Raw genomic sequence first — 24,659 nt, 5'->3', positions numbered from 1 at the left:
CTGTAGCACGCCTACGATATGCTGTAGCCTGCGGTAGCACAGTAGTGCTAAGGTGCTAATGTTTTTGCTCCCCGGCCCTCGGAGCCAGAGTGGCTGAGCGACTGACCAATTACGGCAGAGCCGATAGGCCGACCAATCAGATCAGACTTGGCACACGTGGGGACTCTGAACGTGGGCACTTCAGAGCCTTAGAGAGAGAGTCAGAAGCGAGCCGGTGCATGGAGCGGCAGTACATGAAAACAGACACTTTTTTAGAACTTTAGCTATTGTGAACATACTTTAGTAGGTACATAGATTAAATATATGAATCCCAAAAAGGGCATAATATGACCTCTTTAAGAGCTCAACTTGTCTTCATCTGAATGTTTTGCTGGTTTATGTTGGCGTTTGTATTTCTGTTTACTTTATATTATTGAATATTTGACACTAAAAATGTGCTTGCTACGTCGTACCGGTCTCTCCTTTGGAAATCTTATCCTCCAGCTGAAGAGTCGTGCCATTGACAACTGGAGCAGATGAAAGGTCATCGCTGATGACTTGATCTTTAGGGTCTGATAGATCTGTTGTATAACACAGGAATCAAAGTGCATGTCAGGAAATGCTGGTATATTATTGTTTTAGTGATTGATTAAAACGTGACCGCACGTACCCAGGTCGTCCAGGTAGACCTGTCCGAAGGTGCCGGCGGGTTCATTGTGGCGGTTGGGTGGAACATGACGCTGGAGGTCGAATGAGTATGACTGTACAAATAAACAAACAAACTAATCATAAGTATGTTAACTTGAACATTCTAAATATGTTTAATTAAAGGAGCAGTATGTAACTCTGACACCTAGTGGATAAAATGGGTACTGCAGTCTAAATTGTAAACATTGTAGAGAGCTGTCTCCCCTCCTCCTCTCTAGAGTCGATGCTCACACAGGTCACCATGTGGTGGACAATGAAGCTTCAGTGTTTATCCAGCTCTGCATGGGTCTGTAAACCTTTCTGTGTTCTAACCTCTCTCCATTTTTCAAAAGCATCTCCAATATTGATCCTAGTTTGAGCACGTTTCTGCTCGTGGAGCTTATTAGAAACATGCAGAGGCTTTTTAGGTCGGGTACAATCAATTCTATCTGAACCACTTCTCTTGACCCGCTTCCATCGCTGCAACACCTGTTGACCTGATAACTGCTCTCATATCTGACAAACCGAGGGGCGTCCAAAACGGCCGTGTGGGGGGGTCGCCTTAAAAGCGCCTACCTTCTCTGGTCCAAACAAATCCAGAGCATGAGCCAGAATCTAAAGTTAGAAGGAGGACATACTGGCTGCTGCATTGTTGTCAGAGAAGCCAGCACTTCAACATAGCATGTTTCCTTAATGTCTGATCATAGTATGGTCACTTTATCATTTCACTCACTACACATCTCACTGATTGCTCCTTTGGAAACTGACAAGGAGACTGTTCTCCCAATGGGCGTAATATCCTTACCCTTGAGACTCTCCGGAGTAAGTAGAGGATGATGCACAGAACAATGATCACCAGGATGATCAAAAACAAGATCACATAAGCTGTAGAGAGAAACGAAGGGATTGTTTGACAGCAGTCAGTCAATTTAGATGCCACATTTGTTCCATCAAATCATCGCACAAATGATCAATGAAGTTACACTATGTAAATCATTACTTTGTTTAAAAGAATATTCTGTATAAACAAATCAACAAATTGCATCTACAAAATTATAGATGTAGATCATTACCCCAGGACGAACTCCCCTCCACTTCAGTTTTTTCTGAAAGAAACGGACACCAGGTTACTTGTTACGCTGATGATACTATCTTGTTTGCCACTGGCTCTATTTCAACCTCCCTTTATAACAGGTTGTGTCTGTCTCTGTAGCTTTAAATGCAAATGAGCTGTGTCTGACCACGCCCCTCTCTGGATGGTTGTGGCTTGAGCTTTCTCACATCATGCCCTTGGTGGCCTCAGAGGGCAGAACAAACACCTAGCTGTGGGAGGGGTTACTGCCCTTTGTGATTTGGAAGGAAAATCTCCAAATGGCCTGTTTGAGGACACATTTTCTGAAAAGTGGAGCAGGCAGAAGATGGAGAGGATGGACTTTTCTTATGACCTGGGTGTTTGTAGACACACTAGGGACACATAATAGTGTTAGAAAACCTTGGTAAGGTGTATTTTCCACAATATGTGACGGCTAAGGGAGTTGTGACTTTTTTGGTATCCTGATAGCTGTTTTTGCACAAACAAAATTTCATGAAATTTTAAAGGGTGAGCTGCATTTATGAACGCAAACAGCAGATTTTCCCCGCTAGACTTTACCCAGACTCTTTCCTGCCAGCCCCCTAGTGAATTTCCCCTCCCCAATCCCTCCCCCTCACCTGCCAGAGAAAAACAAGAAGAACTTGACAAAAATATATTTTTTAGAAGATGTAACGGTACATGTCAGGGTTTTTTAATTTATCAGTATTTGTGCCTGGTAGCACTTCATATGAAACATAGTGACAACATTTGCGTGTCATACAGACATAAAGTGTCTGTTGGGTGTCTTTCAGTGTGTATGTGTGTGTGTGTGGCATATTATGGCAGCCCACCAGCCCTGCTGGTGGGCTGCCATAATATGAGCATGTGATGGTTGTGGTTTGACAAACAGGAAGACAAACAGAAGCACACAACTTGCTACCGTGCCTTCTGCATCCGCGCATGTGCAGTACCTGGGTTTGGTGAGGCAGTAGAAGCCGTAGTTATTACCCCAGGATGAACATCACCATTTTCCTTTCCCCTGATCGTTGTATTGACGGGGGCTGTAGTCTGTGAGCCATTACTGCCGGGGTCTTCCTTTGTTGAATTAAGAGTCGTCTCTGAGTCACACATGGAGAAACAAGATCTGTTTTTGCCATAATATGAGCATGTGATGGTTGTGGTTTGACAAACAGGAAGACAAACAGAAGCACACAACTTGCTACCGTGCCTTCTGCATCTGCACATGTGCAGTACCTGGGTTTGGTGAAGAACTGGCTTCTGCAGTAGAAGCCGTAGTTATCACCCCAGGATGAACATCACCATTTTTCTTTCCCCGGATCGTTGTACTGACGGGGGCTGTAGTCTGTGAGCCTTTATTGCTGGTGTCCACCATTGTTGTATTAAGAGTCGTCTCTGAGTCACACATGGAGAAACAAGATCTGTTTTTGAGACCACCACTCTGCACATGACAGGACAGAGGCAGGATGTGGGCACTGTCGCCATGGTTACACACTAACACAGAAGTGATGCACAGCGGTGATTAAGGTGTTAGGCATAAATAAATAAGTACTTGCATCCAAAACCAACAAACTTTAGACGACACAATTCAACTACAAGGTGGTGAAACATTTAATCAACATTTCAGTCACAAGGCGATTTAAAGCTTCACTTAAGACAATAAAGGTTTACAAAGGACAAAAGAAACAGTCAAAGCCACACCAGGCCTTGTGGCTTCATTTTACAGTTACAGGTTGCTGTAGCAACGCAAAATATTCTCTGCTATGTGGTAATAGTAGTGTTGTAGTACTCAAAGTTGGTCTTGGTTTCGAGAACTTTCATGAAGGTCGTGTTGGACTTGAAAGCACTTTTTACTCGGTCTTGTCTCGGTCTCAGACTAAGTGAACTCCTGATTTCGGTCTCGGTCTCGATCCCTAAATGTCTCGGTCTTGACTCGGTCTCGATCCCTAAATGTCTTGGTCTTGACTCGGTCTCGATCCCTAAATGTCTCCATCTTGATCCCTAAATGTCTCGGTCTCGATCCCTAAATGTCTCGGTCTTGACTCGGTTTCGATCCCTAAATGTCTTGGTCTTGATCCCTAAATGTCTCGGTCTTGACTCAGTCTCGACCCCTAAATGTCTCGGTCTTGATCCCTAAATGTCTCAGTCTCGATCCCTAAATGTCTCGGTCTTGACTCGGTCTCGATCCCTAAATGTCTCGGTCTTGACTCGGTTTCGATCCCTAAATGTCTCGGTCTTGATCCCTAAATGTCTCGGTCTTGACTCGGTTTTGATCCCTAAAGGTCTCGGTCTTGATCCCTAAATATCTCATTCTTGACTCGGCCTCGATCCCTAAATGTCTTGGTCTTGGAACACTCTGGTCTCGGGTATGTCTTGGTCTCAGTTAGTGTTTCTTGACTACAACACCAGTGAATTCTGTAAAACGATTGTCACCTTACCTTCTTTGACATGTGAAGTTACATTATCATCACTTTGCCCTCTGGTGAGACTTGAAATGACCAGAACTGAGAGAGAGAGAGAAAGAGAGAGAGAGAGGCTAAACGTTAGACAGTATATTTTATATCATGTGTGTATGTGTGGCTGCTCACTGAAACTCTCGAATCCTGCTTAAAGTCTAATCCAGTATTACTATTGTTATAAAATGGAGTCATGGTGGCTCCATGGACTCATGCATCAGTCTAGGGGTGTGAAAGCTGCAACAGGTTTGCAAATGTGTGAAGAAGCCCACCATGTGTGTGAGAATGTGAGCTGAGACGCGATACAAAGAGAGAACAGAAAACGAAACACAAATCAGACAACTGTACGATCAGCTGGATGTTTAACATGAAGTTTAACTTCACAGTCACCAGTGTTATCATGCTGTAAAGCATCTTTACATCAGTTAGCTTGTTCACTCAACTTACCAAGGACTAACTTCTTTAGATATTTACAAGCTTGAAACTTTTCCGCTGCTATTCCTCCGACTACCATGACGGACACTTTACAAACAAATCCTCTCCTTAAAGGTGTCACCTCATGGCTGTCAAATACTGTCTCTGTGTGGGCAGGTCAACCTCCAAGCTTCTGAAGGACATGAGGGTTCATGGGCAAGTCATCAACACTCTCTCCAGTGGCTCAAGAGGAGGGATACTACCTCAGCCTCAAATCAGCAGCCGTATGTCATGGTACCAGAATTTAACCTTTGATATGATTCCAGTACAAATCAGACACTATCAATAACTGTTTTGGTACCATGGCAACAAAAACACAAGTCCCACACCCTCTCAAAACACATTATAGGCAAACACCTGCACGCTGTCTAAAAAATTTGGTAACATTTCTGAAAAATTGCCAAAGTTGCCAATTCATTCTTCTTTCACGCACCTGTCCAAGGCCGCACATTAGGGGGGGATAAAGGGGAAAAGCTTTCTGGGGCCCTGTCACATGGGGAGGGCCCATGGAGGTTAGCAAAACAGGGTCCATCCTGATTTAAAGCACATTTTATTTTAACACCTAAATACGCCTTAGAGCAACAAAAACACACTTTTTTATTTATTGTCGCTTCAGTAAAATGTCCCCTCTTTCAAATGTAAACCTCATCTTCCCAAAATGATATGAGTCTTTTTTTTGTGTAATGTTTCCAACGTCAGCTGGCCCAGAGGGCGCTAATGTTAGCCGGGAGGCTAGCGCTAACACCACTGACCGAATGTGCATACTTTTATTTAAATCATATCCTGTTAGGGCTCGTTCACCGGACCTTTTAAAGCTGTGTGTAAGGACACACTCTCTGGCTGTGTCCGAAATCACTCCCTATCCACTATATAGGGGACACGCCATTTTGTAGTGCTGTCCGAATTCTGAGTGAGCATGGTCATACCCTATATAGTCCACTCAATGTATTCCACAATGCACTTTGAAAAGCAGTGTATGAGCGATGGTCACTATGCGAGCAATATATACCATCATGCATTGCGGTTCAAAAGATTTTTACGAGCGGAGAGTGGCGTTTGACTCAGCTGCTCTCAAATGGACGAGAGTAGCGACCAGCATGAACACAGAAACTCAATAAAGTTCATATTCAGAGCGTTTTACTGAAATCTATGATCAGTTTTAATGAAGACTTTAGTGATGTTTGTCTTAATGATGATGACAGACGAGAAACCAGAGTTTGTGAGCATAAATAATTTAGTTTTGGTCCGAAAATATGTCTCATTATGTAAAATTCAATATTTTATAAGTATTTATTATTTGTAAATGTTTCGTGAAAATACACTCAGTATAATATGAGTTATCACTGAAATTCATGCTGTTATTTATTGTTGTTATTGATCCTCAGCCGGTGTTAAGCTGTTTCAGTTGCACGACAACAATGACGTCACTGTCAGCGGCCGGTGAGTGAGCGAGTAGTGTCCGAAATGTTTTTTTTATTTTGCAGAGTGAGTGCACGATATAGTCCACTGCATTAAACTCACTATGTAGTGAATATGGAGTAGGGAATGAGTGAGTGATTTCGGACACAGCCTCTGGCTTCTCACTGGTGTTGGTGACTGAATCACCTAAGTGCAGAGTCAGATGTGTTTGTGGCTGATTGGCCTTGATTAAAGCCAAGTTGGGAAGCTTCTATATACTCTGTGCTAACTCATTATCTCACCTTCAGAGGTAGTGAGAGGGTCTCTCTTTGTTGTCTCACAAACAAATAACTTTCTGTGTATTTGTGTCTATTGCTAAAATAACTTTGGGTGCTGGGTAGTTGATATACCCCAGCCTTTTGTGTTTAGTTTTAAGGCCTCCCTGGCCTCCCTTAGAAGGGTGTTTTGGCTCTATACTATTTTATTGTTCCCTACCCCCCCTCCAATCCATTGCTTGCGATTTTTGTGGCTATCCATCTCGGATAACTTTAAGACACTCCTGGTTCTGCGCCTGTGTCCCACTTTCCTGTTTTCCTGACACTGTGGTACTTTTCAATATCATCAATCATTAAAAGAACAAAGATTTCATCATCCTAAAACATGTTGTATCCAAATAATTTGAAGTAGTTTTAGACAATGTAAACACCTCAATCATTCATGTTTTGTTGTACATCTGTTATATATATGATTATACATGAATGACTAAAATCCTCACGACCTACTGACTGTCTTTCTTCTGTGGTTTAACAAATAAGATAAATATACTTTATGTCATCCCCAGAGGTCCATATCATCATTGAAAAAGCAGAAGAAATATATCAACAAAGGGATAAAATCACTACAGTTCACAATGTGTGTCTAATTAAAAAACAGCGAGTTTCCACAAACAAGAAGACGACCATGTGTCACTCAGTGTGTGAGACATTATGATGAAACATTTTCTGAATCAATTCATCAAAACGTAAAAAGACTTTTAGAGACCGTGGTAGATTAAATGATTGCTTAATGCTCCCAAAATGCATCAAATCCAAATGAAGACTTGTTTGTACTTTCATGCGGACGAGGGGAACGATCGACCGATATCTGCATTGTTTCGAGGTTTCAAAATGTGAGAAAATCTAAATTTAAAAATTATTATAAACTTATCTACATTTATTTTCTGGATTTGTGGATTTTCTTGTTCTTTTTCTTTGTGTGTTTTGTTTCCAGTGATTCCGCCTTGAATCAGGATTCCTTTTTCAATCAATACTTTGGATTTTTGGACACCAGAAGTGAGTCCTTGAACGAGCCCTTAAATCATTCAGTAGTATTCAGGTGTAAAGTAAACACTTAATCAAGGCCTTAAAGGTAAGGCTGAATCCATAGACAACTGTGGAAGCATTTAAAGGAGAGATTTATCCCAAGTGTCTCTTGAATTTATATGATCGGGAGTGAAGCGCACGAGGTTTCTGCAGCATGCTGATGCAAAAAAAAAAAAAATCTGAACTTGAACCTCGAAGGTTTGAATTCGGTGTTTGAGTTAGCGCGGGAGTCCTGATCTACTTAGAAAAGTCCTGTTTGGCCTATTTCCTTGTCAAGAAATCACGCTTTTAAGAGCATTTGTTATCACTGGAAATATGCTAAACTGAGTATAAGTACATTTGTAATGCTGAAAGAAAGTTTAAGTTGAACTCACCGAGGAAGCAGAAACGACTCCAACACTTAATCATGGTGACGATTTGTCTTTTTCTCTCTCACTCTCCAAAAATAAGCTCTTAAAAATAAAGGCTGACCATCCACAAGGCTACAGAGTTCCTTTTACTTTCTTTATTTTGTTCCTTTTTCTAAGACCCTCTTCCTCTCCCTCAACTCTCACTTCTTCTCTCGGAGTTTTCTGCTTTGTGCTCTCTCTCTCGCTCTTTGTCTCAGTATCTCTCATCCTTTCATCCGCCTCTCTTTCTCGTCTCATTATTCTTTAGCGTTCTCTCTTTCAGCGTGTCTTTTCTCCTTCCTGTTACTCACATTTTGACTCTGTCTTCTTGGTTCATTCGTTCTCTTCCAAATTCCTTTTTTTTTTAGTTCAGTGCACAATAACTTTTTGTTTAGTTCCAAATCACCTCAGTTTTTTAAATGAGTCTTAAATTGGTGTTCAACGACAAATCCTGATCGCGATTATTTGTGGAGTTGCTAAGGTTTTCTCCTAGTAGAGTTCCTGTTTAGTTTTATTGAGTGTTATAAGAAGGTATAACTGGGTATCATCTGCATATCAATCAATATTTATAGTTTTTTTTAATCGCTTTTGGTAAGTAAAAAGCTAAATTCCCTTCAGTGTCTTGGTACAAAATGTACTAAATAATTTAGCTATAGACATCCCATTTTAAGACACTAAAATAAAAAAGTGCTAACCCCATTGGCAGATATTTTTTTACCTATAACAAGCAATTATTACTTGTTGTGTAATAATAAGATGTTTATCTTGACTTATCAGTCAGAATGTTGTTAAATAAGTGCACTGTGCTATTTCTGACTTGCTTAGATTTGAGTGTTTTCAATATAATGTTGGAGCTTCCTAGAAGACTACAAACAGTTGCAACTATTATTGCAAAGCACTTACTCCTGTATTTTAATTGAAAACAAAGGCCTTAAAACATCACAATTCATTTTTTTGTAAAAAGTAACAAAAAGCCTGAAATCCTAGAGGGACGGATTTTTTACCACAGGTAAAAAACAGTGGTCCAAACATTGAACCTTGCGGTACTCCTTTAATAACTTAAAGCATGCATTTAAGATTCATGTTTCGAACAGTATGTGGTTGTAAGTTTGTGCTCATAGAACATTATAAACCCTACCCCCACCTCTATTTCTCAACATCTCAACACACCCTTGATCTCTGTCTCTCACTCCCCTCCCCCCCCTTTTTTTCCTCTCTCCCTTCACGAAACTGCTCATATATGTCGCTCTACCCTCTTAATCTCTCTCTATCATTATTCAGGAAGTGAGTCATTGACCACAGAGCTAGCTCTAGTTCGACACAGGATGCTAGCTCAGTTTTGAGTTCTAATTACAGTAACACACACAAGTAGGAACAGCTCAGTACGTTTTCTCACATTGAAAGAAAAACTCAGACAATCTTTAGATGCATCAGAGATAGGGTTGCCACCTTCCAAGCAGAAAAATAAAGGACACCCCACAGTGGGGTGCAACTCAGTAGGGGTCTGACCACCACTGGCCCAATGGTGGGACCAGTTGTGGTGTATCAGAATTTAAAACATAGTTTTAATGAAGTAATAAGAGTCATACTTAAAGTTTTAAGTGCTTATTAACACTTTTTTCTGAACTAATTTACAAAAACACAAAACTTCAGTGTAAAGGCAGATACAGTAATGTATGCTTTTGACACTGCTGTAACATAGAGGTGAGGATGACAGATTTTTAATTAAATAAACAGTACGAATTTAATAGTATTTTTTTTTGTTGTTTTCTCATGATGAATGATACTATTAATATGGTTTTGAACTATTTTCTTATTGTATTAATTAAGTGTCTACTGTCGATATATTGATGTTGTATTGATGATATCTCGCCCAGGCCAAACTGTGAATACAGATTTGGCTAAAATAAATGTCATGTTTTTGTTTTATGTGCTGAAAAATATTCACACTATCCAAACTATACTGGAATAACCTATCTATAAACATGGGAGAAAATATATTAAGTAGGCCTACAATAGTTTCCTTTACATTATATTCAGTTTCACTGACACTGTCAAGCCAGTCATTACTTTCTACTCTCATCTGTATTTCTACATCCGTTTACATTTCAATGGTGCACAGTGCGGATATGAGAGGCAGTTGCAGACATGTTTCCTTCTGACTTTCTCTCACCCAATCACTGACAAGCTCTCATTGCTCATGCCAAAAAAGAACCAAACAAATCAACGGACACTCCGAGGAGGCGGGAACTAGCCGGCTGAATGATGCTGAGTTCAAGGCATCTTGGAAATATGGGACAAACCGTGCTAATTGCTTTTTTTCTTTTTTGTTGCATTTTTTGTCTTACTTTGGATTTCAGGCCAAACAAAGAGGGTGTGAAGAGGTCAAAAAGCTCCAGCACAACACTTGTAGTATGAAGATCAACTTCATTAGCTTTATTCAAACCTACTTATTTCGGCTTGTGGCCTTCATCGGGGTCCCTGATAAAGGCAACAAACTGAGACGCACATACATACACAGTTGCTCTCCCACTATGTTGACCAGCAGCGATGCCTGAATGGACTATGGAGGTCACTGCTGCTTCATACAACTCCCCCCCTCCCCCCCCCACTGTTGTATGAATATTCAAATTCTTATTTTGTAATTAAAACTTTTTAGTATGCAAAGACACAAAAGTAACTGCAGAGTGATGGTCAAAGAAACCTTTTGAATATAAACAAGATGTTGATGATCAATTGTCTCCTTAACGCCAAATCACTTTAAATGTGTTACCGAATCTTAACTGAAGAAAAACATTACAGTTGAAGTTAACTTTTATTGATTGAACATTTTCAAGACACGAGACATTTCCAAATAAACAACAAGTTGTTCAAAGTCTTCTGAGAGAGATCTTCAAATTGTTGATACATCACAGTTTAGAGATAACAGACGACATCATCTGCATAGAGGCGTAACAAGACGATTCTTTCTTTCTAAAAACAAATTTTATGATTTTAAATCATGCTTACTATATTTATGTAACCATCTGAAAGATAAGAATGTATCAAAAAAAAACAACAAAAAGGAAATAAAAGAAAAATCAGTAAAAGGAAAGCCTTTTAAAACGCTAACATGACCAAAAGTACGAGCGCATTGAGCACATGGAGCACATGGAGCGGGTAGAGGTTGGCGGTGGAGGAGAGGAGCATGGTGCTAGTACCATTTAAGGTCATTTTCCCAGGATCTAATGGAAAAGAGGGACAACAGGTCAATAACATCATATAATATATTAAAAACGATTTACCTTGTTAAGTTAATGTCTAATTAGGAGTTAACTACTCTGTCAATGGGTCATTTTCTGGATCACCTACATCAGACTTGCTTTCGCAATCAAGCTGTCTCCACCTTCACTAAATAAAAACACAAAGGATTAACATTTTTGTGCTCGATTTGTGTTTTGTTTTTCTCGTTGACAAACTCCAGAAGAGGCTGAGGTCAAATGTAGAGTTTGTGTAATCCTTACCCAGGGGGTCTTCCTGTCCCACTGAGGTTGACTCCTGCTGACTGATGACTGCAGCTCCTTAGTAAAAAGTAAAAAAAAGTAAACATGGATTAAAAAAAAGTAAACATGGATAAGGCCTGAGTGTTGTCCCCCATTGGTTTCTGAAGGGCTGTTTTAGAAGCCTACCCGTGGCAGTTGCTATATTGGAAATGTTGATTCTAGCAGCAACAGACCTGACCTGGAGCTTAAGCCCCCTACAACAAAGCCACTTGGTGTTATATCTTGTCACTCCCCTGTTTATGCATGATTCACATCCTTCTTAAAATCAAAATGTATAGAGTTCAGCCAACAGTTACAAAGAGGGCAAGTTGGTCACAAAATGAAGAAGTGGGTGTCCTGCTGAAGAAGTGGTTTTGCTGCATGACATCACTAAGGTGAGAAAAACAGAATGACACTGCTGACAGTGTGGGAAAGTGGGTACAGTGCAAAAGCCCCAGTTTCTTTGCATTCCCACCCTTACAGTGCGTTAAAGTTCTAAGCCAGAGTGTATCAGCTCACATCACGACCCCCAAAATCAAGGCACCAAAAAATAACAACACAGAGAGAAAAAGATCGGTCCATAGAGGAAAAATAATATCAACATACCAAATTCCCTTTTTAAGATTTTACCTTCTAACCCACATTTACATGACTAGAAGTCCACAACATTATCAATGAAACTCCAGATTGTGGGCTGGAGCCAATTCCAGGTGTCATTGGGCAAGAGGTGGGGTACACCCTGGACTTTGGACACCAGTCAATCACAGGGCTGACATATAGAGAAAGACAACCAGCCACACTCACATTCACACCTACGGGCAATTTAGAGTCAGCAGTTAACCTAACGAGCATGACGACTCCACATAGAGAGGCTCCTGTCAGACGGGGATTCAAACCAGGTAACTTCTCGCTGTGAGAAAACAACGCTAACCACCTAAAACCCTCTTAGCAAATGTGATAAACTAATCTTTTTTAAAAAAACTTTTACTCACCAACAGCCAGCATCAGGAGGTAAATCTTCATGATCACCTTCCGTCTTCTTCTTCAAATGTTCGATGAAAAGCTGAGACAGTCACTGAAGCCTGCCGATGTATCTCTGACGTCTGTCAGATCTCGTCTGTGTCTTATATAGCCGACCGAAAGTTACCAAGAGAGGAACTAGTACTTCATGCATCAGCACTTCACGTTTCAGCAGATGTTTTGTTTTTACTTTTCAACCCTAAAGACTTTTGTTATTTTGGGCGTTTCCTGTGTTAAAGCAGCTGTTTGATAGTAAAGAGAGGGAAACCTTTTTATATCCTGTCTATTGCTTCATGGCTGATTCTCCCCAATGAAATGTTGTCTCCATACAATGATAGTAATGTTGATCTAAAGGAAGAGATGTCAGCCATTGAATGTCAACAACATCACATAAAACATTAAAACTATTTATTTTCATAGTCCAAGTCAAAACAAGTGGCTATAAAATGATGTAGGGACGAGTTGGTGAACAATCAAAGCTGGTAAAAAACTAACAATTCAACATGCTTTGCAGAGATCAGGAGCATTAAAGCAACACTATGGACATCATGGTTTATCCCCTGTATTAAAGAAGACTTTGAACTAATAATTAAGAGAATGAACTATTTAGGAAAATGTTTATTAACGGAATCAATCTACTATGAAGGAGACAAACTGTAGAAGTGAGCAGACGTTTGGATGTTTTTGTTTCCAATCAGGAATTTTTACTTTCAAACAATGGAATGATTGAGTTACCTGGAGTGGTTGGTTCATTTTGGAAATCCCATTCAAAGCTCTCTGCTTCTGATAGATCTAGATAAAGAAAGAGGAATTAAATAAAATATTTTTTAATTGCAATAACAAATTGAACAACATTGTTGGTTCTTTGTGCCTGTTCTCCCTTTAAACAAAAGACTGCTTATGACAAAATGATCTCATGATGAATGTTTTTTAAATTCTAAGCAAGCTATTTCCTTTTAGAGCTTCTTTTGAAAAGCTTTGTACTCCTAGAAATAAAAGCAAACATGATTTAAAAATATATATGTAGATGGTCTTCATTTTCAGTATTGTACTTAACAAAAACTTTGTAATATTCATACATAGAATGAATGGTTATCAGTGAGCAGCAGAACCATAAATGGTCCAATATATCAAAGCAGATTTATCCTAGCTTGCATTTTCTACTGCAAGCTAACTTTCTCTGACATTTAAAAGACAAGAAAGTGTTCAAGTCGTCAGAGAGAGCTCTTCAAGTTGTCACTACTTTACAGTTTTTATCACAGAGATAACAGATAACATCATCTGCATAGAGGCGCAACAAGACAATTTTCTCTGCATGCATGTCAGAGCTGCTGTGATATCACCATAATCTAATAATTAGGCAATATCAGAGAAGGGGAGTGCTGTTGTACTAAATATTAGCATGGCTGTTTGCCAAAAATATTTTGTCACATGTAGCCACACCTTTAATCATACTTTTCCTTACTGGATAGTTTGCCTTTATTTGTGTTTTGTTCTTCTCGCTGTCAAACCCCAGAGGAGACTGAGGTCATCTGTGGAGTTTGGATAATCCTTACCATAATCCTCATTATCATAGTGTTCTTCATCCCTTAACTGTCCCTCAGATGATGAAATGACTGCAGTAAAACGGGACAGAAAGTAAAATTAAGAATTAAAGAAATGCAACATCAAACTGCACAAAATTGAATTGTAACTTTTTTCTGTGAGACTGGGTTTTCTGTGAGACTGGGTCCCCCCCCCATTGCCTCACATTCACTGCGATGGATTACCTAACAGATTTTTTTATTTTTTATTTTGTGCTTAAGAATTAGAGGTTATTCATCCACAAAGGTTATGTTTTTTTTATATATATATTCTGATTGTGTTTTGTTCTTTAAAATAAGAACACAGAGAGAAAAAGGCCATAGAGGAACAGAAACTACTGAAAGTGTGATTGGAAAAAGTATCAACATACCAGATTCACTTTTTAAGATTTTAACTTCTAACCCACATTTACAAGACTAGAAGTCCACATTGATTGGGAGGAAACTGGAGTATCCGGAGAGAACCAACACATGCAAACTCTACATACAGAGGCTCCTGTCAGACGGGGGTTCAAACCAGAGACCTCCTCACTGTGAGACAACAGCGCTAACCTCTGTACCACAGTGAAGCATTCTTAGCAAACGTGATAAACTAAACTTATTTTTATATTTGACGTGGGAAAGTGGGTACAGTGCAAAAGCCCCAGTTTCTTTGCATTCCCACCCTTACAGTGCGTTAAAGTTCTAAGCCAGAGTGTATCAGCTCACATCACGACCCCCAAAATCAAGGCACCAAAAAATAACAACACAGAGAGAAAAAGATCGGTCCATAGAGGAAAAATAATATCAACATACCAAATTCCCTTTTTAAGATTTTACCTTCTAACCCACATTTACATGACTAGAAGTCCACAACATTATCAATGAAACTCCAGATTGTGGGCTGGAGCCAATTCCAGGTGTCATTGGGCAAGAGGTGGGGTACACCCTGGACTTTGGACACCAGTCAATCACAGGGCTGACATATAGAGAAAGACAACCAGCCACACTCACATTCACACCTACGGGCAATTTAGAGTCAGCAGTTAACCTAACGAGCATGACGACTCCACATAGAGAGGCTCCTGTCAGACGGGGATTCAAACCAGGTAACTTCTCGCTGTGAGAAAACAACGCTAACCACCTAAAACCCTCTTAGCAAATGTGATAAACTAATCTTTTTTAAAAAACTTTTACTCACCAACAGCCAGCATCAGGAGGTAAATCTTCATGATCACCTTCCGTCTTCTTCTTCAAATGTTCGATGAAAAGCTGAGACAGTCACTGAAGCCTGCCGATGTATCTCTGACGTCTGTCAGATCTCGTCTGTGTCTTATATAGCCGACCGAAAGTTATCAAGAGAGGAACTAGTATTTCATGCATCAGCACTTCACGTTTCAGCAGATGTTTTGTTTTTACTTTTCAACCCTAAAGACTTTTGTTATTTTGGGCGTTTCCTGTGTTAAAGCAGCTGTTTGATAGTAAAGAGAGGGAAACCTTTTTATATCCTGTCTATTGCTTCATGGCTGATTCTCCCCAATGAAATGTTGTCTCCATACAATGATAGTAATGTTGATCTAAAGGAAGAGATGTCAGCCATTGAATGTCAACAACATCACATAAAACATTAAAACTATTTATTTTCATAGTCCAAGTCAAAACAAGTGGCTATAAAATGATGTAGGGACGAGTTGGTGAACAATCAAAGCTGGTAAAAAACTAACAATTCAACATGCTTTGCAGAGATCAGGAGCATTAAAGCAACAATATGGACATCATGGTTTATCCCCTGTATTAAAGAAGACTTTGAACTAATAATTAAGAGAATGAACTATTTAGGAAAATGTTTATTAACGGAATCAATCTACTATGAAGGAGACAAACTGTAGAAGTGAGCAGACGTTTGGATGTTTTTGTTTCCAATAAGGAATTTTTACTTTCAAACAATGGAATGATTGAGTTACCTGGAGTGGTTGGTTCATTTTGGAAATCCCATTCAAAGCTCTCTGCTTCTGATAGATCTAGATAAAGAAAGAGGAATTAAATAAAATATTTTTTAATTGCAATAACAAATTGAACAACATCGTTGGTTCTTTGTGCCTGTTCTCCCTTTAAACAAAAGACTGCTTATGACAAAATGATCTCATAATGAATGTTTTTTAAATTCTAAGCAAGCTATTTCCTTTTAGAGCTTCTTTTGAAAAGGTTTTTACTCCTAGAAATAAAAGCAAACATGATTTAAAAATATATATGTAGATGGTCTTCATTTTCAGTATTGTACTTAACAAAAACTTTGTAATATTCATACATAGAATGAATGGTTATCAGTGAGCAGCAGAACCATAAATGGTCCAATATATCAAAGCAGATTTATCCTAGCTTGCATTTTCTACTGCAAGCTAACTTTCTCTGACATTTAAAAGACAAGAAATTGTTCAAGTCGTCAGAGAGAGCTCTTCAAGTTGTCACTACTTTACAGTTTTTATTACAGAGATAACAGATAACATCATCTGCATAGAGGCGCAACAAGACAATTCTCTCTGCATGCATGTCAGAGCTGCTGTGATATCACCATAATCTAATAATTAGGCAATATCAGAGAAGGGGAGTGCTGTTGTACTAAATATTAGCATGGCTGTTTGCCAAAAATATTTTGTCACATGTAGCCACACCTTTAATCATACTTTTCCTTACTGGATAGTTTGCCTTTATTTGTGTTTTGTTCTTCTCGCTGTCAAACCCCAGAGGAGACTGAGGTCATCTGTGGAGTTTGGATAATCCTTACCATAATCCTCATTATCATAGTGTTCTTCATCCCTTAACTGTCCCTCAGATGATGAAATGACTGCAGTAAAACGGGACAGAAAGTAAAATTAAGAATTAAAGAAATGCAACATCAAACTGCACAAAATTGAATTGTAACTTTTTTCTGTGAGACTGGGTTTTCTGTGAGACTGGGTCCCCCCCCCCCCATTGCCTCACATTCACTGCGATGGATTACCTAACAGATTTTTTCATTTTTTATTTTGTGCTTAAGAATTAGAGGTTATTCATCCACAAAGGTTATGTTTTTTTTATATATATATTCTGATTGTGTTTTGTTCTTTAAAATAAGAACACAGAGAGAAAAAGGCCATAGAGGAACAGAAACTACTGAAAGTGTGATTGGAAAAAGTATCAACATACCAGATTCACTTTTTAAGATTTTAACTTCTAACCCACATTTACAAGACTAGAAGTCCACATTGATTGGGAGGAAACTGGAGTATCCGGAGAGAACCAACACATGCAAACTCTACATACAAAGGCTCCTGTCAGACGGGGGTTCAAACCAGAGACCTCCTCACTGTGAGACAACAGCGCTAACCTTTATACCACAGTGAAACATTCTTAGCAAACGTGATAAACTAAACTTATTTTTATATTTGACTCACCAACAGCCAGCATCAGTAAATAAATCTTCATGATCACCTTCCGCCGTTGCCGTCGTCGTCTTTTTCTTCAAATGGTCGATGAAAAGCTGAGACACTCACTGAAGCCTGCTGATGTTTCTCTGACATCTGTCAGATCTCATCTGTGTCTTATATAGCCGACCAAAAGTTACAGAGAGAGGAAGTAGCTCTTCATTAATCAGCACTTCATGTTTTCAACAGATGTTTTTTTTTTAACTTTTCAACCCAAAAGATTTTAGTTATTTTGGGCGTTTCCTGTGTTAATGCAACTTTTGATATCCTGTCTATTGCGTCATGGCTGATTCTCCCCAATGAAATGTTGTTGTCTCTCAATACTTATCAGAGCTATTAGCTTTATTTATTGTTGTTTCACTTGGGGGAGATGTGGCTCGTCTCTCAACCAGAAGGTTGGGGGTTCGATCCCCAGCTCCTCCTCCTGCAGTGTCCGATGTGTCCTTGGGCAAGACACTTAAACCCAAGATGCTCCCACTGCTTAGTCGGTGCTGTGTGAATGTGTATGAATGGATTAGTTACTTCTGATGGACTTTTTCCACAGCAGCCTCTACCATCAGTGTGTGAAGGCGTAGGTGTGACCTGCAGTGTGAAAGAGCTAGATCTAGACAGAAGACTAGAAAAGCGCTATACAAGCTGAAATCCATTACCATTACTTGTAGTTGTGATCAATGGCGTCATGCTAAATGTTGCATTAATGAATTCATAAAGAAGTAAAAAAAATAAAAATAACCATACAAACAGTTCACGATCTTCAAGATTTATTATGGCCTTTTTTTCCATTCAAAAAATATATTTTCATTATTTTTTTTACAGCATAGTAGCAATACTTCATTCCAAAGAAGAGACAACAGGGTGTATAGAAGAAACGTGTCCCAGCTGTGGTTCACCAGCAGGTGGCAGTACCAGCACACAGCAAGGAGGGGGGATAGTGTTGCTGAGTACAGATTTGCTGGAGACACAATGCACAGTCCAGAATCCAACATTTGGTCATACTTAAAGGATGTTCTATCTAAAATGGGGAGCTCAAATCTACCTTCTTTTGCACTTGACCTTGAATGCAGCACAGGTAAACACCTTAAGGGCATTACAGCAAATATCTCTTGAGGTGAGAGAGGACAAAACAAAAATCACACACATCAAATTCAAAACGAGGAAATGTACTTGACAGATGTGCAAGTGAGAAAAATCCAGATCTGATTTTTGCGATAAGACAACAAGATGCATCTTCAGTCTTTGCACTAAAATCTCTGAAGGTTAAAATAAGGCGTTGTCATTTTTACTGTGTTTTTTGTTTGCAAATGAAGACACATCAGGCAATCAACAAAAAAGATACATCTGATGTAAGAGGCTTTTTTTCCCCCATTTTTAGAGGATTCAAAAACTGCCAGTCGTTTTTTTTGTGCAGAAATCGACTACGATGAGCGTTCAAAGGTAAAACCTAAACACAGGTGAAGCCCCTTTAGACGCAGGAAGGACGAAACACACAACTTAAGAAATGCTCTGACAAACAATATTAAGTTCATTTTGAAATAAACACATGAACTTAATGCTGTTGTGTGTTTTTTAAAACAGTGTTTGCACATTTTCAAATGTTGAGCCAAACGCTGGTTAAAAAAAAAAGATATTATGGCAAAAACAAAAAGACAATGGATTGTGGAAATAAAATAAAAAAACTAAATTTGGAAATCTGTATCGTCTTATTTCCTAAATCTGGATACAAATGTAATGTCTTGGTGGTCGTTCTGGTGTGCACTGAGTACCTCAAGTTTAATCTTAAGCCTAGCGTGCAATTTAGAGGAGATCTATGACACTCGCTTTGTCAGTCTGGGACTCCTGTTGAGTAGCTCAAAAACCTCTGTCAGCAAAATCACTAATTTCAGCGTCTTCCTGAAATGCTTTATTCCAGCTATTGTCTCTTTAAGACCCTCCCCACGTGCCCTCTTTCCTCTGATTGGCCGGCTCTGTTTGCAGTCGTAGGGAAATTTGAGTGAGGGCGTGTCCTTGAAATAGCTGCCGGGGTGGGCATGTCCTACAACTTTGCTCCATGCTTTGGTCTGATACGTTGGCAGAACTTGACGTTAGGTTCTGGCCAACTCTCGCCAAGATCTCGTAACGTCTCGTTCAGAGCAGCACGAACCCACGTCTGGGGATTACACAAACAACTGTGTATCTTGTGTTTAAAAAATTGTTGCAGAGGATTAGTATGGACATCAACATCGAAACACTATATATATGTATTTAAATATAAGTCAGCAGAATAGATCTCCTTTAAGCCTAGCAAGCCTTCTGTAGCATTTCAGCTTGAGGCTAACATGCTGAAATGCATAAGATGAAGTGTTGTTTGTGTTTTCAAAGGTTGACTCTATCTTTATTTTTAAAGTTAGTTTAATTAAAGTAGTTTATGGATCACTAGCATGAGGTGCTGGATTTTGAAATGGCCCGCCACAGAAATTAATCGTTATAAAACTCTGAATGGTGTCATGTTTTACACTTTAAATAGTATTGCAACAATTTCAGTAAAGAGCATACAAAACTATTTTCACCAATTTCATAAAAATATAGAAAACACTGATTTATGTTCAAAATAATCTCCTTCAATTCTTTCCGTCTATGTATAAATATCATCCATAGTCACATAGGGGAAATCGTTAAAATATTCAAGTGCTGCCAGGTATATAAACATAGTGTACATTATGTATGCTTAAAAACAATATCAACATTTATTGTTTTTATGTATTGCATTCCTGTATGTGATTTATTTAGTGCTTGTAGTTTTGGGGATTTTAGAAACTGTTGGTGGTCCCGACGCAGGTCTTGGATTCATTGGTGGGAAAACTTGGTGTTTTCCCAACATGGCTCAGGGGTATTTCACCAACAACCCTCCCATTACTCCTCTGCAGAACAGTCAGGTGCGATGCTGTGCTCCTGGGCGATGGCTGCCAGCTCTTTCAGGAACTCAGCGTAGAGGATGATTGCGAACACTCTGCTCTTGGCTTGAGGGGGAATCGGAGGGCACTGTGGCAGGACACCAAGCGGAGGCAAAGCCAGAGTGTTTCTAACAGAACCATTTGGAAGAGATGAGTCCAGGGGGATGTCGCCGTCATGGGACTGGAGGCACTCTGAAAAAAAAATTAATGTTGTACTGTTATTATTGGTGTTACAGTAAAGTCAAAGCAGCCAAAGTGCTTAATGGATCAAAGTGTCTAAAATTCCCTCCATCTATACCTCAAGGGACTTGAAGGGGCAGCGTACAAAAGGGGAGCATGTCTATGACACTATTTTCTCTGGAATCCAAAGGTAACTACGGTGCGTTGTTCCCATGGTCCTCTGTTTCTAAGTTCCTAAGTTTAAAGAGTCTTAAATTACAATGGTCAAATGTTCCCAACGTGCTTTGTTCACAGGAACCAAAGATTCCTAAGGCCTGTTCTCCAAAGATCCCATATTCCCTAGGCCTTATGTTCCCAAGGTCATAATCCAAAGGTCCTATGGTCCCATTGTCTTAAGTTGCTGAAGTCATATGTTCCTGGGGTCCTGTGTTTCAAAAGTTCAAAGTTCTCATGAACCTAAATTACAAGGTTTCTATGTTCCCAAGGCCCTATATTCATTAATCCCTGTCCCAAGGGTCCAAGTTCCCAAGGACTTAAGTTACTGGTGCGTTATATTCTAAAGGTTCCATTTGATCTTTCCTTCCTTGCTGTTAGTAGGTGTTGTACTTTACCTCTAAACTTGCTGTCCTGGTCTTTAACCAACAAGAACCTCCAGGCCTGAGTGACTAGGGCTGGATAATCTGGTCTGGCAGCCACATAGCGCTCGATCTGAGCATGTACGGACAGCAACACCTATACAGACACATATTCATGCACAGGTATACAAAAGACGCAATGCTATCCTAAGGAAGCTTAAAACAGATAAAGACTAAATTAGATTAGTATGAGGTGTTTGTGGATGTTACCTGGTACAGTGTTCGTACGTTGGGTTGGCTTTGTGGGTCTGTGGTGAGTAGGAAGGATCTAAGGAGAAGCTGCGGGTATGACGCCAGCTGTGCGAGGATGCCTGTCACCAGCAGGTTAACAGCAATAGAGTTTTCAAGAAGGTTCTCAAGGCGCGACAACAGAACACTGATGAATGGACCTGGGGAATCATGGGAAACTATATGTTAGTATGTGCGACCAAGAGAAAATACAAGTAATACACGCAATAAATGCAACTTTTTCTACTTTTTGCCTTAAGATGTTACAGAACAACTGGTGTGAATCTGACCAAATATGAATAGGTTCTAGCTGAAGTTTGGAGTTCCTCAGGGTTCAATACTGGGACCACTTGTATTCTCTTTCTACATGCTCCATCTCAGCCACATTATTCAAAGACATTTCACCGCTATGCTGATGAGACACAGCTGTACCTCTTGGTGCCAATCCAAAACCTCTCAAATCCCACTTGTGTCCCACCTGTTTTTGGACAAAAGCTAGCTCTTTGTAAGCAAAACCTGGCACATTATGGTGCCCTTGTGACTTCATAATCATTAGAGACTTCTTGTTATCATGTATAATCTGTGATTCTATACACCTGCTAGTAGTACAATTAAACAGATCCACATTTAACATTTCAGGACTGTATTTTCTGCTCAAGAAATCTTCTTCTCTAACTTCACTTTTACATTACATTGTAATTGAATACACAGACCTGTAAAAGGAACTTCATGGCCCCTGTTGTCATCCTTACAGCTGCTACCACTCTCCTCTCCTTCCTCTTGCTCCACCTCCTCCTCCTCCATCTCTGCCTCTTCTACTTCCTTATCTCTGCTGTTCCACAAAGAGCTCAGAGCGTCACCAGGTCCATCCTCCTCTTCGAGTTTTTGCCTCAGCGCTCTGACCCGCCTCCTGAACGAACCAATGTCGTCAGAGATGTTGTCACATTCTGGCTCGACCCCCAAAGAGAGCATGAACTCATAGTATTGGGTGAGGAAGTCGTTGTTATTGTTGATTTTGTTAACAGGCAGACTTAAAGATTTGGCATCAGCCGCAGGTACCAATGGGTCATGTTGCTCAAATTCTGAATGCCCATTAGGTAAAGCATTAGTTAATGAATATGGCCTTGAATGTTGTGTGTTGTGTGGTGTGTCCTGGTGGTTCATTGCTTGCATGTGATTGGTAGAAGACGTGAAATCATTCAGGTTGCATTTCAGCTTAAATGGTTTGCCATCCTCATCATCGTCACAGTCACCGATGATGTGATACTTAGCATCAAAACCATTTGTGTAAAACTGACACCCAATTGGCTCTTCCAGCTCATCTATCCTCTTCATGTCATCTTCTCTTTCCTCCTTCCTTCTCCCCATCTCCTTGCCACTGTCCTCACTCCGCCTTCTTCCCTCCTGCCCTCCATCCTCAATCCTCCTTTCCTCTTTCCCGCCATCCTCACTTCTTCTCCTGGTTGACATAATACTGTTAACTGTTTCCATTACTGTCCTCCCTGTTGTTGTTAGCATTGTTGCTACTTTTGTTGTTGGTTCCGCTGTTGGCGCTTGTTGGACATTCGGGATGTTTCCACGTGCCCGTCGATTTGCTGCCATGATTCGCTCCAAAATGGCTGCCTTTGTATCATTCTTAGCAACAAGGTCATAGACCAGAACGTCATCCTGAAACTCGGACTCCTCCACATACGAGCCGTGCACCAGCCTTGTTGCAGTGCGTCGCATTTCCTGGAGGTGTCCAGGAGGTGAAGGTGTGGCAGTGCATCGGTCCACCTCCATGGTCATGCTGCCGTTTGTAGTTGAGTTAATCACAGCTGGTAATGAAGGATCCTCATCGGCAAAAATGTCATCCCACTCCAGTTCTAGGGCCGAGTTGGCTCTTCCGACGTGGTTGCTTGAGGAGACGGTATCTGAAGAGGACAAGGTGGGGGAGAGGGCCAAAGCCTGAGGAGTTATTTCCAAAGAGCAAATGGAGTCGCTCTTTACTCGCTGTGCAATCTCGTCCTCGCTGTCTTTGTCGTTCCCTGGTGTGTTGGATCGGTATTGTTGAGGTAGAGGGTTTATTCCATCGTATGGAGCTGACCAGAGCTGACACGCCCTGAAAGAAGATAAAACTCTGTAGAACTTAACCTAATTTGATCAAATGAAAACATTTCTCAATGCCTGACAAAACGAAACCTCCAGATCACCCGAGTGTGAAAAATCAACTTTTTCGTCTTAGGAATCCAGAATGTTTCTGTCACCAGAGATCTTGTCCCTTGCAGAAAGAATTTTCATCCATATGCATATATCTGTTTCTGATTATTATTGGTCCAATTCACAGTGGCCTCCTTTGCAACAGACATTGTTTGGTAGTCACTTTGTCTCTAGAGTTAATGTTATGAATTTAATTTATCCTAACACTGGAAAAAAGGAATTTACCTGTCCCTGCACCATAATGGAAATATTTGTAAAGAAAATAAGTAAATATATAATTGAGGGGTAAAGGCAGCCCATCCTATGATTTGATTGATGATCACATGATCAGTCAATAGAGCAGGTGCCACTTGTACATGGTCCTTCATGCATCAGCCACAGATTTGACTCCTGAGCTCGTCTCTTTCATGCATGTCTTCCTCAACCCGGTGGTCACATTTCATTTCTTTCTTGCCTTAAAAAGCGTTGTTAAAGTGGAGACCAACCTGTGGGATGTTGAGATGGCCTCTCGGGCGTCCCAAAGGTAATGAAGGTAGTTCACATCGATCAGAAAGTCTGAGCCCCGACAGTAACCAACGCTGTCTGATACTGACAGATCTGACGAGGACAGAAAGTCGAATTCAACTTAAATATGACAAGACATAATCAGCTTGAGTTATGTGTTCTTGTGTTAGTCATACTGACCAGCTCCTTTGGGCCAGTGGATGTGCTCTGATTGTGCGCTCGTGTTGCAGAGGTGTCCAGGGCACCAGGAGGGCATGAGGAGCAGGAAAGAGGCAGCGCTGGAGGAGTAGCAGTCCCTCTGCTTTAGAGACCACTGCTGCTTCCTGCTAAGGTGGCTGCAAGGAATCAAATACCTGAAGACACACAGAATGCATCCTGCTCAGTCCCAGCAAGCATCGCCTCCAATTCTGGTGCACACTTGTTGCTTGGCCAAAACATCTTAAAAAGACGTTAATCGTAAGCGTTACCTGGCTCTTTTATGGTGGAGTGTTACTCCCTAAGCCCATGTTTACTGCCAAGTCTTTGAACTTTAAAGACTGACCTGAATACCAGCTGCAGCATGACATCTTCACAGAAGAGACC

General features: G+C 40.3%; 2 protein-coding genes across 7 annotated transcripts in view; both read right to left on the bottom strand.

The window, feature by feature from the left end:
• Window positions 1-6: 6 nt before the first annotated feature.
• LOC110001392 (uncharacterized) lies at window positions 7-17,525 on the bottom strand. Of its 4 annotated transcripts, none has more exons than XM_065950700.1 (12): window positions 17,372-17,525; window positions 16,632-16,782; window positions 15,139-15,958; window positions 13,932-13,991; window positions 13,111-13,167; window positions 4,195-4,260; window positions 2,993-3,151; window positions 2,710-2,856; window positions 1,740-1,772; window positions 1,472-1,551; window positions 650-740; window positions 7-560 (listed from the first exon to the last, which is right to left on the bottom strand). In XM_065950700.1, exons 3-12 carry the CDS (start codon window positions 15,167-15,169, stop codon window positions 442-444), a joined length of 843 nt encoding a protein of 280 aa, XP_065806772.1. In that variant the 5' UTR covers window positions 15,170-15,958; window positions 16,632-16,782; window positions 17,372-17,525; the 3' UTR covers window positions 7-441. The 4 variants fall into 4 exon arrangements, with proteins under 4 accessions (XP_065806772.1, XP_065806773.1, XP_065806774.1 ...); XM_065950701.1 differs by having other exon boundaries at window positions 16,723-16,782; XM_065950702.1 differs by lacking the exon at window positions 17,372-17,525 and having other exon boundaries at window positions 16,632-16,903.
• Window positions 17,526-18,145: 620 nt separating this feature from the next.
• Window positions 18,146-24,659, bottom strand: part of LOC110001389 (FHF complex subunit HOOK-interacting protein 1A) — a 20,709-nt gene continuing 14,195 nt past the window's right edge. For 2 of the 3 annotated variants that reach the window (XM_065950726.1, XM_065950727.1), the window contains 7 exons: window positions 24,619-24,659; window positions 24,258-24,430; window positions 24,059-24,170; window positions 22,088-23,475; window positions 21,357-21,535; window positions 21,123-21,243; window positions 18,146-20,523 (listed from right to left, as the gene is read on the bottom strand). The exon at window positions 24,619-24,659 is cut by the window's right edge and continues 39 nt beyond it. In XM_065950726.1, coding sequence (XP_065806798.1) covers window positions 20,291-20,523; window positions 21,123-21,243; window positions 21,357-21,535; window positions 22,088-23,475; window positions 24,059-24,170; window positions 24,258-24,430; window positions 24,619-24,659 — 2,247 coding nt within the window. In that variant the 3' untranslated portion in view covers window positions 18,146-20,290. The remainder of the gene's footprint in view (window positions 20,524-21,122; window positions 21,244-21,356; window positions 21,536-22,087; window positions 23,476-24,058; window positions 24,171-24,257; window positions 24,431-24,618) is intronic. The other variant, XM_065950728.1, reaches the window with a different exon arrangement.

This window comes from Labrus bergylta, chromosome 22 (genome assembly GCF_963930695.1).
Source record: "Labrus bergylta chromosome 22, fLabBer1.1, whole genome shotgun sequence".
Lineage (NCBI taxonomy): Eukaryota > Metazoa > Chordata > Actinopteri > Labriformes > Labridae > Labrus > Labrus bergylta.
The sequence above is the reverse complement of the archived record's forward strand: the minus strand, read 5'-3'. Positions and strand labels throughout refer to the sequence as shown.